Genomic DNA, 14,964 nt, shown 5'->3' with positions numbered 1-14,964 from the left:
TTTACCTCCAGGTGATGGATTTGGTCAGAGAGGTCATTTTTCAGCTGGCATGGGCTAGAAAGGGAAGGGGTTGCAGCTCCTGGGGTGTTGCCAGCAGGAATACCCAGCTGTGATGGCTGTACTGTCCCACCCACCTGCACCTGGAGCAGCTCTTCCCTGCCTTGGTCCCTCCAGAGCCGGTGCAGATGGATCAATGCCTCAGCCTGCAGCCGGGCTCCCCACGGGGATGGTGTGGACGTGTGGTCCAGCTGGACATGCAGCATGTACCGGTACTGGTACAGGGTCCTGGGCTGGAAAGAGAGTGGCTGCAAATTCCCTGTGGAAAGATGGAAATGTTGAAGGTAAGCAGTCATGGATCTCCTCCACTTCCTGCACCTGGCAACTTCCATCCAGAGGGCACCCGGGCTTGCAGGGGTGCTCGTGACCTGTGCATCACTCGACCTCCTGGGACTGGAAGTCTAGCTGATGGGAAGGTTTTCACGGGGAATTGTGCCCGTGGTTTAGATATTTGGGTGTTCTCCGGGCTGACAGCTGATTCCTGCTCGTGTTTCCAGCCCTGCCTCAAAAATGATGGCTCGAGCAGGGTCTCCACTTGGGGACTTCAGGACTTTTAGAAATGCCAAAGAAACGCACTTTAATCCTAAAGGGAAGTTTCCTGAGCATGCCCACAGACAGGAGGGATTTCTCCAGTGCCTTTTTAGCACTGGGCATTAACTGGGGCACAGTCAACCTTCTTAGGGGAGAAAAGAAACTGAATTATTCATATTCTGGGTTTTCCATCAGAACTTCTAACTCTTAATTAAATTACTGACTTTGTGCTAAGGCAAAATGAAGGTGGTGGGACAGCTTTAGATCAAAACACCCTGCTTCAGCCTTATTTCTCCAAAATTATTCTGAGTCCCTTCTCTTGCTTGTATACAATTGTGATGAAGGGAGAAGGGTTGCCTTTGCTGTGACAAACCAGTCAAATCTATTTTCTGAAGTCACTTGAAATTCTCTTGCAAATTTGACACACTTGCTGGGCTTCTGAAATGTTTTATAGCTTTGCTGCTTTTAACAACAAATGAATCAATGTAAATCCAGCTCAGTCCCTGGGGCTTTCCTCTGTGAGACAGACTGAAGAGTTTGTATAGTTCTGTGCTGTGTGCAGTTTAAAAAGCTCCAGCTCTCTGGTTTTCCTCACCCCCAGGAAGGACTGCCATGATCCCCAAAACTTCCCTGCCTCAGGACATGCTCGTGCTGCTTGCAGTTTACCAGTCCCTGTTCCCTGCTTGGCTGTAGACCAGGAGGTTAAGTGCTGGGATGAGCATCTCACCTCTCCAGGCATCCAGACCCCGTTGTGTCCCTGAACCCAAATCAGCCCAAAGTCTCCCTTACCTTTTGCTGATCTCAGGAAGGAAAAGCAAAGCAGGCAAAAGCATCCCCAAAATGCCTGTGGATTCATGGTGGGCTCTGGGAGCTGGGCAGGAGACAGGGAAGGAAGGGGGGTGGGAGAGAGGGAGTGTACAACAAAAGTGGGCAAGATTAGGAGTGTCAGACGATGGGGCCCGACCTTCTCCCTATCCCCGCCTTACCCGAGAAAAGGCAAATAATTAAACCTTTGTACCAACCCCCAGCAGCAACGGAGGGTTTGGAAATCAGCTGAGGTTTGCCAAAGGCCGGCAAGAAGGGAGGAAAGCTGGGAAAAAAAACTGCCAGAAGCATTGCAGGGTGGAGAAGCTGCAAGTTTGTCTTGATTTGGGAGGAGGATGCTCAGAAAGCTGCTCTGTCCTTTGGTGATCTCTCTCTCATGCGATAGAAGAAAATTCCTTTCAAAAGAAAAGACCCAGAAGGGGGAAGGGGGGTAAACAGCTTTTCCATCCTTTTAGTTGGAGACTGGGATTTGCAGCTCGGAGGCTCATGTTACTTAAAGGGCCAGGCTGGAGGGGACGGGGAGCGCCTGCTGGTGGGTGGGACTGTGAGCACTGTTACCCCCAGAAAGAAACGGGAAAAGGGCTTAGGAGAGCCATTTCTAAATCTCTTGGCCCACTAACCGTACAGTTTTGGTTGTTTTGGGGGTTTTTTTTTTAAATGCATGAACTTTGTGATTACTGAGTTTAATTGTTTTCTAAAGACACCAAAGTGGTGGTGATGCAGCTCAAGGTCCTGGGAAGGCTTTTTGCTAAAAAGAATGAGGGGGTGGGGGCGGGGGTGGGGCACTTCAGGTGTCACTCTGGAAGTGATCTACATATTACAGCGGGACCAAACCCCCAAAACTTTGGAGTTTTGGCATTTTCGATGGCACCTCTTCCAGCTCTGCATCACCACTGGGCTTTTGGGCCACTGCTGGGATCAGAAAATCAGGGCAGATCCAGCTGAGAGCAACCTGGGGAAACTCCAGTTATAAGTTTCCCATATGTGGTGTCTTCACTTGGTCTTCTGGTGGTCTTTATGGACAAATACTCCATATTTATCTTTAAAAATTTTCTTCTCTTTAGGATTTTCATTTGGCTTTTATAGAATCATAGAATGGTTTGAGTTGGAAGGGACCTTAAAGATCATTTTCTTACAACCCCCTGTCATGGGCAGGGCAGCCCATGGCCCAGAGAAGCTGTGGCTGCCCCTGCATCCCTGGAAGTTTCCAAGGTCAGGTTGGATGGGGCTTGGAGCAACCTGGGATAGTGGAAGGTGTCCCTGCCCATGGCGGGGGGTGGAAATGGATGATTTTTGAGGGTCCTTCCAACACAAACCATTCTATGGCTCTGGGAGATTTGTGCTCTGCAATGCAAGGTGAGAGCAAAGCATACCAGAGGATGAAAATCCTGCTGAACACAGAAATTTTTGGTTCTTTATTCAGGGTGGGGAAAAATGAGGTATTTCAGAGTGAAGTGGTTGTGGAGAGTCTAAGCCCTGAAGGCAAGCTCCTGGAATGTTTGCTGGCTGCAACTCAATACAATGCCTGGAGAGGAAAGGAAAACAGAAATAGCCTGGGAAAAAAAACCTGCTGATAAGGAGGCCACAAAGTGGAACTGAACTTTGGCAGGTTGGTTATTTAGGCTCGGTTACCAAGACTTTCCAGGACTAGGATACAGAAAACTGGGAGAAAACCTGGTTTCTCTTTCTCCAAACGTGTTTCTTCCTTCTGTCTCTGGGACAGTCTGTGAAAAAGAGTAAAGCAGAAGAAACCAGAGGGAGTTATAAGACTTTGTGAAGCATTCTTCCCGAATCCATCTGGGGTTGCAGTTGCTCTTGGAAAGATGCCTTATGGAACTTCGGACACCTATGGACAGATGCATGGTCCTAAAATCAGTGCTGCTGGAATCTTGGGTGCTCCTCCAGCCCCTTGTGTATCACCCAAAGAAAATGCCATTTCCCATTTCTATCCAGTGGTGGGACCCAGTGGCTGGCTGCTGGATCACCATGGTGGGGGATTCCAGCTGCAGGGCCTGATGTGGCAGGTCCAAAACCCATGGGCAGAGCAGAGCAGAGCAGGGGCGGTCAGTGTGCCCAGGTCACTGTGCCCAGGTCACCACGTAGGCACCTTGCCAGCGAGGTGTGACGTCAGGATGGACTTTGGCAAAGGGTGACCAGCCTGCCCACAGGGTGAACTCTTCTGGATGGAAGCAGGATGAAAGCAACAGGGACTGTTGCATCAACGCCTGCAAACGTCAATTTTCTTCTCTCCTAAATGACCTTCAGCTCCAAAAGTCCCGTTCCTCTCCCCCACCATCTTTTCCTGCCTTGTCACTCTCTTTTTGCCATTGTAGTGGTAGGGAAAGCAGTGACTCTGCCAACAAGCTCCATCAATCCTTCCCTCTAAGAGAAAAACTGAAGGGGGATGAGCATTTCCCACATAATTGTACTGGCGGCACCCAAAAGTTTCCAAAATCCCTGAACAGAGAGATTTCCTGGGGCTGTGTGGGACATACTGGTCAAGAGACCCCAGGTGTGTCCAATGAGCACCTGAGGGCCCTAATGTGCTTTAATGACCCTAATGAGCCTCACCTGTGGTCTCCACCCAAGCCCATGGCTAGGGAGCCTATTTAAGCTCAGCCTGGAAAGTAGATGAGTTTTTTAGGCTATGTTATAGTTTTGGTTTTTGTTCTGTTTCTGCTGGTTCTGGATGGACCCAAAGCTCTTCTGTGCCCTTGCTGCCCTGGAGAGTGTTGATGGAGATTTTTGTGAGGACCCAGCCTCAAATTCTTCTAGAAAGGCCCTGTAGGTGAGGGCACTACCAGTACTGGGCCACCCTAGCTCATCTCCCTGCACTGTGTGTGACTGTGGATCATCTAAGGAGCTGTTACCATTCCCAAGACATCTACCTCTTCCTCCTGCTTCCCCTTGGCACATGGCTCTGAGGTAGGTGGGATGTGTTCTGGCACTCTTTACTGTGCAATGGCTTTTGTTGGGGAGGTATTTTGAGCACCTGAGGTCTGCCCTTAGAGCTCATCGCATAAATGTTGTGAGATAAGAGGAGCAATGCTGTGCAAAGACCCTGGTTTTCCTACAAGACAAACAGTGTAGGAGATGATTTCTGTTCCTGCAAAGCAGCCAATCACCTGCCCTGTGAGCAAGGGCAGGAAAGTGTATTGACGGGTGCTTGTGTTAACTGGTTAAAAACCAGACAATTTTAAGAGAGAAAAAAAAGAAAAAGGTTAATTATGCTCAGTTAATTTTGTGTTTTTAAAGGTTTGGAGCTATTTTGTGATTTTTTTTTTAATATATGTACAAGTCGGGTTTTGGACCAGACCTATCTATCTATCTATTTTTTAAGCCAGCTCACCTAAGCTGGGTCTGTAAGCCAGAAATGCCCCCATCCCAAGTCTGTATTTTTAGGCAGTTGCTTAGGAATTTTCTATGCAAGCACATAGATTGTGCTGCCTATGGATTTTGTGGAGGAAAACAGTCTACGCCAGGGCTGAGGCTGTTGTGAGATGTATAAAAAGAGCTACTCCCCACCAGCCCCGTGGAGAGGCAAGGCACTGTCTGTGTGCTTTGTGTTTTATTGTCTGGAGGTTGCCAGGCTGCGCTTTCCAGGACAGCCTCCTTTTTGTCCTCGTTTTGAAAAAATCCCTGGCTTGGCCGGCTCCTTATGAGCTTTGGTTGCTCAGGAGATTGGGTCGGGGAAAGGAGGAGAGTCTGAACACAGCGAAGTGGTAGGAGCTGGGTTTGCATCTCAGTCTGAGGCATCTCAAAGCCTGATAAACTGAAAAAAAGATTTTGCTGTGTTAATGCACAAATATATTTTTGTGCAATTTTTAGAAAATAGGGCTGGGATCAACCTGGGGAGATTGTCTGGCCCAATTCGGTTGTCTGCCCTGCTTTGCCATGAGGAATGGATGCCTGACCTCTTGCAGACAGTGCTGCTGATAGATTTCTATAGTGAATTTATCCCAGTACTTTGCTGCTATAAAGAAATGTCCTCTTGCTGCAATTTCCCCCTATTACACCTTTAAACCCAGCCCCAGCTGAGTTAGAATTCAGTCCTTTTTCCTCAGCTGCCTCCCTATTTCCTTCCTCTCACCTTCCAGGTCCTGTTTTCCAGACCTTGTTCTCCCCGCCTTCCCTACCCCTCCCGCAGTGCTCCATCCTCTCCCTGCACAGTTCATTACTTTGTAATCTCAGCAACTGCTAAGGAAACTTTCTAATCTTGTTAATTGGCAATGCAACTGCTTTTAAATTCAGTTTAAAAATAGGTTTTGAAGTCAGGCTCTGCCCTTGCTATTGATTTGAATTCTTGATTGAGTAAATTGTTGGTGCTTAACAAGCTCTTTGCTGCTTTAAAGCCTTTCTCCAAGGGTCAAAGAATAACACTGACAGGGAGTGAAGGAGTGCTGCCCAGTAGTTGCTTAGAACAGAGTGTGTTAAACCAGGTTTCTTTAAAAGCAGTTTTGAGTAAGTGAAATTCAGGCATTTGAATTACTTTGGGAAATGGTCCATTTAGGATAGATCCACACTGACAGAAGCTGTTTATCTGAGGTCAGTACATGCTTTGATCAGTGCAGGGCCTTCCCCTCAAGAAATGCATGAGCCAAGCCCAGCAAGGTAAAGACACAAGTTCAGCTTAGGGAGCTGCACAGGTGAAATCCCATGGATGTGCCTGGAGCATGGCCCTCCCCAGCAGCTTTTCTTACAGTTAAATTCTTAAAAAAGCTAAAAGCTGATGCTCAGTACTTTGGGATCTGGCTCAAAACTGCGGAGAGGATGAACTCCCTTACTGGAACTCAGGTAGTGGAGTGCCCACAAGCCAGCAGCCAGATTGCTTCTTGTTCAGCGTAAATTCAATGGGTTGGGTTGTTTGTTTGTTTAAGTATTGTTAGAGATGCTACAAGTGGAAGAAGAGAACAGAAGTAGACTGGAGCACCACTGGCACAGTAACTGATATTTTACTGTTCCTCTTTTTCTTTTAAAAATTTATGTAGATAACATGAACTTTTTAACTCTGTGATTTGGGAGAAACACTCTTTCTCCCCCCCTCTCTTTGGAAGAGATATGCAAGTCCTGAGCCGTTGGGCCAATGCTTGCTGCATTTTGTTTACGTTTTTACAATTAAACAAGGGGCTGATAAGATTGACAAGGAAGCTACAACTCAGGAGCTCACTAGACAGCAGCCTCTAAACTCCTTGGGTGATGCAAAGAGCAGTAGGGTATGAAGACTGTTTTCCAGGGCAAGATTAATCCATAATAACATGCTCACTGACATAAAAGTCACTTCTTATAAGCCATTTACTATTCCCTAAAGTGCAGGAGCTGGAGTGTTTGACAAAGCCTTGGCAGAATGATGAAGAATATTCTTGTCAGATTTTTCCTTCTCTTGTGCCAGCAAGAGCAATCCGTCATCTTTAAGGGTTTTGTTCCTTTGGGATTGTGTGTAGTTTAGACGAAAAACAGTACCCAGAAGCATTAATTATTTAATCTGCACTGTTTTTTTCCTCGACGTGTGAGGTCTGAGTATTGTGCCGGGAAGTGAGGCCAATAAAACTTCTGGGAGTCGGACTCGGAGCTTGAAAGTTTTAGAGTTAATGCTCTATGGTCAGAAGAGGGGGAGACACCTTCCTTCAGGATGTCTCTCCAGGGAATGCTTTTGCCAGGTTTTCTCTCGTAACGGCTGAAGTCTTGCCTCTTCCTGAAATTGCGGTGTAGATCCCACTGGAGGCAGCAAATCTCTCAAATGTATGAGCTTGGGCCTACACACCTGCTAAGGTGTGACTAGAGGTGTGAGAGCTTTTGCAAATGAATTTGGAATAATGAGAATCACAGAACCACTGAGGTTGGAAAAGCCCTCTAAGGTCATCGAGTCCAACGTGTGCCCAATCCCTACCTTGTCACCCAGCCCAGAGCTCTGAGTGCCATGTCCAGGTGTTCCTCGGACACTTCCAGGAACGGGGACTCCAAACCTCCCTGGGCAGCCCCTGCCAAGGCCTGACCACCCTTCCCATGGAGAAATTCCTGCTACTGTCCAACCCTGGTGCAGCTTGAGGCCATTTTCTCTTGTCCTGTTGCTGGTTGCCTGGGAGAAGCGGGCAATCCTCACCTGGCTACACCCTCCTGTCAGAGAGTTGTAGAGAGCAAGATCTCCTCTGAGCCTCTTTTTCTTAGGACAGGTATGGAACCACTATTTTGCATTAAAGGACAATAAGCAGATGTTTTGAAAAAAATGTTTTGAACTGTTTTTGCATTGCCCTGGAAATCTGCCAAGAATTGGAGTCGCTTACCAGGTTAGGTGCACTTGCCTGCAACTTCCCAGGGGCTGCTGGAGGTGGGATGAGGCTGTTGCAGAGGAATTACAAGTACGTGGTTTCTCACTCAGGAGACTCTGGGTTTACTGTAGTTATGGGACTGGTTTTCCAGACTAGAGGAACCCCTTAAAGCACTGCAGAGGGAGGTGGAGATGGGATTTGGGGTTTGCATCCCCACCTCCTGAGCACACATGGGGTTAGATGCCCCTTGGCAGAGCTGTAAGGTGTAGTGTGGGCAGCAGCTCCTCCTCTCTTTGGGGGCCTAAATTGAAACGCTCAGGAGCCAAATCACCTCTGAGCTGCTCTGTTGTGAGCAGGAGAGGAAGGGACACCTCCAAAGGCCACACAGCTCACTCATAGTCAGAAAAATCCTACTGCTGAACCTGGAACCCCCCCAAGGATGCCCGGGACCCCCCGGGCCCCTCTGTGATCCTCGACAATGCACCCCCCCATCATCAGACCATGCAGCGTCCCCCAGTGTTCTGCCAGGGGGAGCACTGGAAGAGATACTGGGAACGCTGGGAGGGAACTGGGAGGAAACTTCCCAGCACTCTCCAACGTGCAGCAGCCCCAAGTGCGACCAGTGAGGAGGAGGAAGTGCTCCCAGTGCCCCCCCCCCAAAAAAAAAGTGGGGGGGGGAGGGGGTACGAGAAGAAAAAGGATTTAAACTGAGGGGAAAACACTCAGTTTCTGTAATTGTGTTTGAACTTAGGAAGATCCCACTTCATCTACGATTTGGAGGGTCTCAATTGAAGTAACACACAACTTTTTCATGATTTTGTATGTATCAGTTGGCAGGGAATCACTGTTTTCCATTATTTTCGTATCTAAATGGAAGAAGAAAGCCTTTATGGTACTGTTTGATGGATTTGAATTGAGGGAAACCGCCCCATTTTCATCATCTTAAGGTTAAAATTGAGGGCAAAACACCACCGTCCCTGGTTTTAAAGGGCTTCCCTTGAGAAGAACCTCTTTATGTGCCATTATAAGATTTCCATCGAGGGGCTTCCATTTGAAGGGACCTTCATAGAGGAAAAATGTGTCCAAAAGCCCCCAAAATGGTGTTTCTTGAGGGAAATTGAAGAGGAAGTTGCATTTTCCCTCATTTTAGGAGGCTAAATTGAGCAAAACTCCCCCTTGATTCAGTTTTTATTTGGATTTAAATTTAGAGGAGACCCTCCTTATGCATCAATTACGGGTCTAAATTGAGAGGGAACCTCCGTTTTCCCTTTGATTCAAGGCTTTGAAATGGTGACTAAAGGGCGTTTTCCCTTAATTCATTAAGAAATTGAAAAAGAACAGTAAAGATGAGCTGCCGATTTGGACTCAGTTTATCTGTCGGGATTGCAAACTCCGACAGACACCGAGCTCCGACGGACGCCCAGCAGTGACTGTGTCACGCCCCGACAGATCAAACAGGGGCTGGAAGCTCCATGGAGCAGCTCAGCGCCTGCTCCACTCTTGCCCCCCAAAGCCCGGGATGGACCGGTGGGTCTGGACACATCCCCATTGAGGGGGGCAGAGCCGCTGCTCGGGGGCCCTGGGGGATCCTTTATCCCCCTCGTGCAGCTGCGAGCTGCCGAGGAAAAAGTCCTCGTTCCTAGGCTTGAATCCCTCCAGGTTTACCTCTCATTCTCTTGCTCTGATTTGTTTGACAATAAATGCAATTCATTCCCCCCAGTCGTGTCTCTTACTCCAGTGACCCGTGAGTGACCTGTCTAGGCCCTTTTCCCGATCCTCAAGTCTTTCCTGATGTGTTCTGTTCCCTGCCCAGGGTGAGGAGGAGAGGGACAGAGCGGTTTTGCTGCCACCAGGCACCTGGCCAGGCCCAGCCCACCCCAATAATCCCTGCGATAATTCACGCCACCATTACCCAGGCGCGCGGCGGGTCCGGCTCCGCGGGCAGGCGGCTACAGTAGTTCAAAGTGGGCAAACTGGGACGGAGTGAGAGGAAGCAGGTGGTGCCGGTGGGTGAAATGTCTCTGCTGCGAGCTGCCTGGGAAAGGAGGAGGGAGAACCTGGTGCAAATTAAAGGGGAGAGAAAGAGGGACAAGGCTGGAGCTGTGGAAGGAAGTGGAGATGGCCATGGGGCAGCTGAGCATTTTGCTTTCCAGCTTTCCACTACCACTGCCGCCACTGCCTCTGCTGCGTCCGCTGCTGTCCGAGCAGGAGTGGGGGAGGGAGCGAGCAGCCAGCTCCGAGCCGGAGGAGCGACGCAGAGCCTCCCCCAGCCCAGCCTCGTCAGGGGCGGAGGGCGGGCACAGAGGCGGGAGAGATGCGGGTATGCCACCGGCCCCTGACCGCCCCAGAGGCAGAGAAGGGGTGGACTGGCCACCGGCCCCTGACCGCCCCAGAGGCAGAGAAGGGGTGGACTGGCCACCGGCCCCTGACCGCCCCAGAAGCAGAGAAGGTGCGGAGCGGCCACCGCCCCCTGACTTTTCCAGAGGCAGAGACGGGGAAGGGGGAGGGGAAGGGGCGGGCTGGCCACCTTTCCCCAGGTACCCTGAACACGGAAGCGAAGGCAGAAATGGACACGGGCAATTGCAGCAGCATTCCCCGGTACGGAGAACCACAAGCTTGACACCTGGGGACAGGCAGAGCCGCTCGCTCTCCCCACCCTGCGCCACAGGCAGTGTTAAAGCTGAGGGCAGACGGGATGGCCCCGACCCAGGCGGCTCTTACAGAGCCAGGGACGGGAGAACCTGCTTGCAGCCCCTGCCTCCCTACCCCTCCACTGCCGCAAAGAGCGAGACAGTTCCTGATCAACATTCGGCTGGAACAATCTTTAAAACCAATGAAGCAATTTCAATTAAAAGCGAATGGGATGATTCTGATACAGATGTTTCTCACAGGGAGGGTGGTAGAAGAAGGGGCAGGATAGCCCGAGAAGCTATGAAAGCAGTCAGTCCCGTTGCTAAACACGCAAGGTCCAAAGCAGATAAAGGGGGGCAGGAAGAACTTGCATTAGAAGCACCTCTGAGACAGGCTGTGGGAAATCAAGGAGTGATTTACATGAAGACACCGTTTTCCCTTGGAGAATTACAGCAGTGGAAAAACAATTGGGAAGTACAGGGACAACCCGGAAAGAGTAGCTATGCGTGTAGAAATGGCCATAAAATCCCCAAACCCAGATTGGGGTGATTGAAATGTTATGCTAGATGAATTATTGGATAAAACAGAGAGAGAAATGGTCAACAAGGCTGCTATATCTGCTATAGAAACTCAAATTGCAACTGGGAGTCTCCAAGGGTCAGTTAATGACATCTATCCCCTAGCAAACCCTAGCTAGGATCCCAGTGTCCCAGAACAGATAGAAAAGCTGAAGCGGTACCAGAAATGGGTGGTTGTTGGGCTAAAATGTGCCGTTCCTAAAGCAGTGAATTGGGCTAGGTTATATGAGATCAAACAAAATCCAAATGAGACCCCCACAGAGTTTCTAAATAGGCTTGAAGAGGCTGCACAAAAATACACTACCTTAGACCCTGACTCACCTGAGCAGCAGATCCACCTGGCCTACCTGTTTATAGGTCAATCTGCTAATGACATAAAGACAAAACTGCAAAAGATAGATGGGCCACCGGACATAAGTAAACTGTTGAATGTAGCCTGGAAGGTATACCAAAACAGGGACTTAGCAGACAAAGATTAACATAATAAACCACACCACAAAAAGAAATATGATAAAGGAAAGTCATCTGGCACATCAAAAAGGGGTCCCCCTTTTCCCCTAGCTGAGGACCAATGCGCAATTTGCAAAAAACGGGGGCACTGGAAAAATGAGTGTCCATCGTGAGCAGAAAAGAAGCCCCCAGTTTTGGAACTAACTGTAAATACAGACTGACGGGGACCGAAGGTAACTACCCCAGCAGAACCTTCGGTTGTAGCTAAGCTGGGGAATGACGATGTTGAATTTCTGGTTGGTACAGGGGCAACATATTCTGTGTTAAATACTTTAAAAGGTAAACTGAGTCAAGACACTCTGGATGTGTTCAGAGCTACAGGGGTAAGTGAAACAAGGCCTTTTCTCCAACCTTTAAAATTTAAACTGGGAAAACACTGGGTCACTCACCAGTTCCTGTATATGCCAAATTCCCCAATGCCATTATTGGGCAGAGATTTATTGGAAAAATTGGAAGCAGAAATTAAGTTTTCCAAGGAGGGGGGAGTGAAAGTTATAATCCCAGAATCTAAAATTATCAAAGCAGCTGCTATACTTGTACAGGAATGCCATGGAAAAATTCCCAAAGAAGTTGAAGAAGCTGTCATTCAAATAGTGTGGGCCAATGATTCTCCTGGGAGATCCAAAAAAGCTGAACCTGTGAGTATCACACTCAAAGCAGGGGCTACACCAGTAAGGCAAAGACAATATCCTCTGAAATTAGAAGCTCGCAAGGGATTAGTACCTGTGATTGAAAAGTTTCTCAAATTTGGGTTGTTAGTGGAATGTGAATCCAGGTACAACACACCAATCTTGCCAGTAAAGAAAGCTGATGGTAAAAGCTACAGGTTGGTACAGGATTTGAGGGAAATTCATAAGATAACAGAGGACATATACCCAGTGGTAGCGAATCCTTACACACTTTTGACAACACTAACAAATCAGTTAGGGTGGTTCGCTGCTTTAGATCTCAAGGATGCCTTTTTCTGCATTCCTGTGCATAAGAATAGCCAAGAACTCTTTGCTTTTGAGTGGGAGAATCCTGAAACAGGGAGAAAGACCCAGCTCACCTGGACAGTTTTACCACAAGGATTCAAAAACAGCCTGACCATATTTGGAAACCAGCTGACAAAGGAGCTTGAGGACTGGAGGAAACAAGAACCAGGAGGAGCGGTTCTCCAGTATGTTGATGACATCTTGATAGCGGCCAAGACACGTTGGACACAATTTTCCGTGGACATCGACAACGCAGCAGAGAGCGGAAGGAAGCCATCTGCCGACTTCCAGAGCCCCATACCGTAAGGGAGATGCAGGCCTTCCTGGGAATGGTGGGTTGGTGTCACCTGTGGATATCAAACTACGGTATACTGGTGAGACCTTTATATGAGGTCCTTAAAGCAGCTGAAAAAGGGACAATCATGAGGACAGAGAATGCCAGGGCTGCATTTAAACAGCTGAAACATTCCTTGATGTCAGCCCCAGCTCTGGGGCTGCCGGACTTGACTAAACCTTTTGAACTCTTTACACATGAGCGACCGAATGCTGCTCTGGGGGTACTGGCACAGCACCTTGGAGACCAGCGAAGAGCTGTGGCCTATTTCTCAAAACAACCAGACAATGTAGCCCAGGGTTGGCCAGGATGCTTGAAAGCTGTGGCAGCAACAGTCCTTCTGATACAGGAGGCCCGTAAATTCACCCTTGGGCAGCACATTGTCGTGTATGTACCCCATGCAGTGATAAACGTGCTGGAGCAAAAGGGGGACACTGGCTCTCCCCTAGCAGGATGCTCAAATACCAATCTGTGTTGTTGGAACAGGATGATGTTACTCTAAAGACAACTTCTGTGGTAAACCCTGCGATGTTTTTATCATCCACGTTACTTGACAGTGTGCCTGAGCATGATTGTTTGCAGACAATAGAGGAAACTTATTCCAGCAGACCAGACCTGAAAGGTGTTCCTTTGAAGGATCCAGACTGGGAATTGTACGCTGATGGGAGCAGCTTCATGAGAAACGGTAGAAAGATGACTTGTTATGCTGTAACCACCTCAGATAAAATCATTGGGGCAAAAGCCTTGCCTCCAGATGTATCATCACAGAAAGCTGAACTCATTGCACTAATGAGAGCTCTGGAACTGAGCAAGGGGAGGAAGGTGAACATATGGACTGATTCCAAATATGCCTTCAGTGTTGTTCATGCCCACGGAGCTATTTGGAAGGAACATGGCCTGCTGACTGCTCAAGGTAATGAAGTTAAGCATGCTAAACAGATTCTTGCAATTTTACAGAGCATTTGGAAGCCTACAAAAGTGGCTATCATGCATTGCAAGGGTCATCAAAAAGGGAAAACAGCCCCCTAACTGGGAAATTGTTTTGCTGACGAAACAGCCAGGGGGATTGCAGAAAAAGGCATTTTTGCAGTGGTACCACAGAAAGGGATAGATTTGTCATCATTTACCCCAAAATACGATCAGAGGGATCACAAATTAATTAAGTTGCTTAAGGCTGAAATCAAAGAAGGTGGGTGGGGTGTTACCCTGGTAGGACAAGTTGTAGTTCCACCCCTGATCCTTCGGGAAATAGCCCAACAAGAGTATGAAAGTACCCACTGGGGAACAGAAAATCTTTTAAAACATTTGAGGAAAGTAGTGATAGGGAGAGGGATGACTGATATTGTACAATCTGTAACAAGCAAGTGTGAAACCTGCTGTAAAAACAACCCTGACACAAGCAAGAGAGTTGTGTTAGGAGTGACAGAAACAGGAGAGCTCCCGGGAGGTTATTGGCAAATAGATTTTGCTGAGATGCCACGCAAAGAGGGATGCAGGTATATACTGGTACTGGTTGACATCTTCAGTGGATGGCCTGAGGCTTTCCCCTGTCGCACCAACACAGCAAAAGAAGTAGTGAAAGCTTTGCTCGACCATATAATACCAAGATTTGGGGTTCCTTTGGGAATGTCATCAGACAGGGGACCACATTTTGTTGCAACAGTGGCTGGGGAAGTTAGCAGGATTTTGGGACTTACCTGGGACCTGCACACACCATACAGGCCCCAGGCAAGTGGCAAAGTTGAACGCATGAACGGGACCCTCAAAACCCAGATTTGCAAGATTTGTCAAGAGACATCCATGACGTGGGTTCAAGCCCTGCCTGTAGCCTTGCTGAGAGTCCGCATACAGCCAAGGAGAAAGGACAACATCAGTCCCTATGAAATATTATATGGCAGGCCATACCAGGTTCCACACATCCCAGGGGAAATTCATATGAGAGGTAAAAATGATTTGCAGAAATATTTAATGGCTCTGAGTTCCACTTTGCAGAAGCTCCAGAGATTCATCGTGTTATCCAAACCAATAGGATTGGACACAGCTGCTCATCCGTTCCAGCCTGGAGACTGGGTTTACATCAAGTGGTAGGACAGCGACCCCTTGTAAGCCAAGTGGAAGGGACCATTCCAAGTTTTCCTGGCCACTTTTACTGCGGTCAAGGCTGCGGTCAAGGGACTGTGGATTTACTACTCCAGGGTGAAGAAAGTTTCTTCTCCTGAAACTACCAAGAAGACAGAGACTGATACAAATCAGAAAGA

At 48.4% G+C, this 14,964-nt stretch overlaps 1 protein-coding gene across 5 annotated transcripts in view; it reads right to left on the bottom strand.

Moving 5' to 3' along the window:
- LOC125329204 (microsomal triglyceride transfer protein-like) overlaps positions 1–14,964 on the bottom strand; it is a 41,369-nt gene that overhangs the window by 9,653 nt on the left and 16,752 nt on the right. For 2 of the 5 annotated variants that reach the window (XM_048310792.1, XM_048310793.1), the window contains exon 2: positions 135–316. In XM_048310792.1, coding sequence (XP_048166749.1) covers positions 135–316 — 182 coding nt within the window. Of the gene's footprint in view, positions 1–134; positions 2,514–14,964 lie in introns of those variants that run through there. The other 3 variants (XM_048310789.1, XM_048310791.1, XM_048310790.1) reach the window with 3 other exon arrangements.

Source organism: Corvus hawaiiensis, chromosome 8, assembly GCF_020740725.1.
Source record: "Corvus hawaiiensis isolate bCorHaw1 chromosome 8, bCorHaw1.pri.cur, whole genome shotgun sequence".
In the NCBI taxonomy this organism is placed as follows: Eukaryota; Metazoa; Chordata; class Aves; order Passeriformes; family Corvidae; genus Corvus; species Corvus hawaiiensis.
The sequence above is the reverse complement of the archived record's forward strand: the minus strand, read 5'-3'. Positions and strand labels throughout refer to the sequence as shown.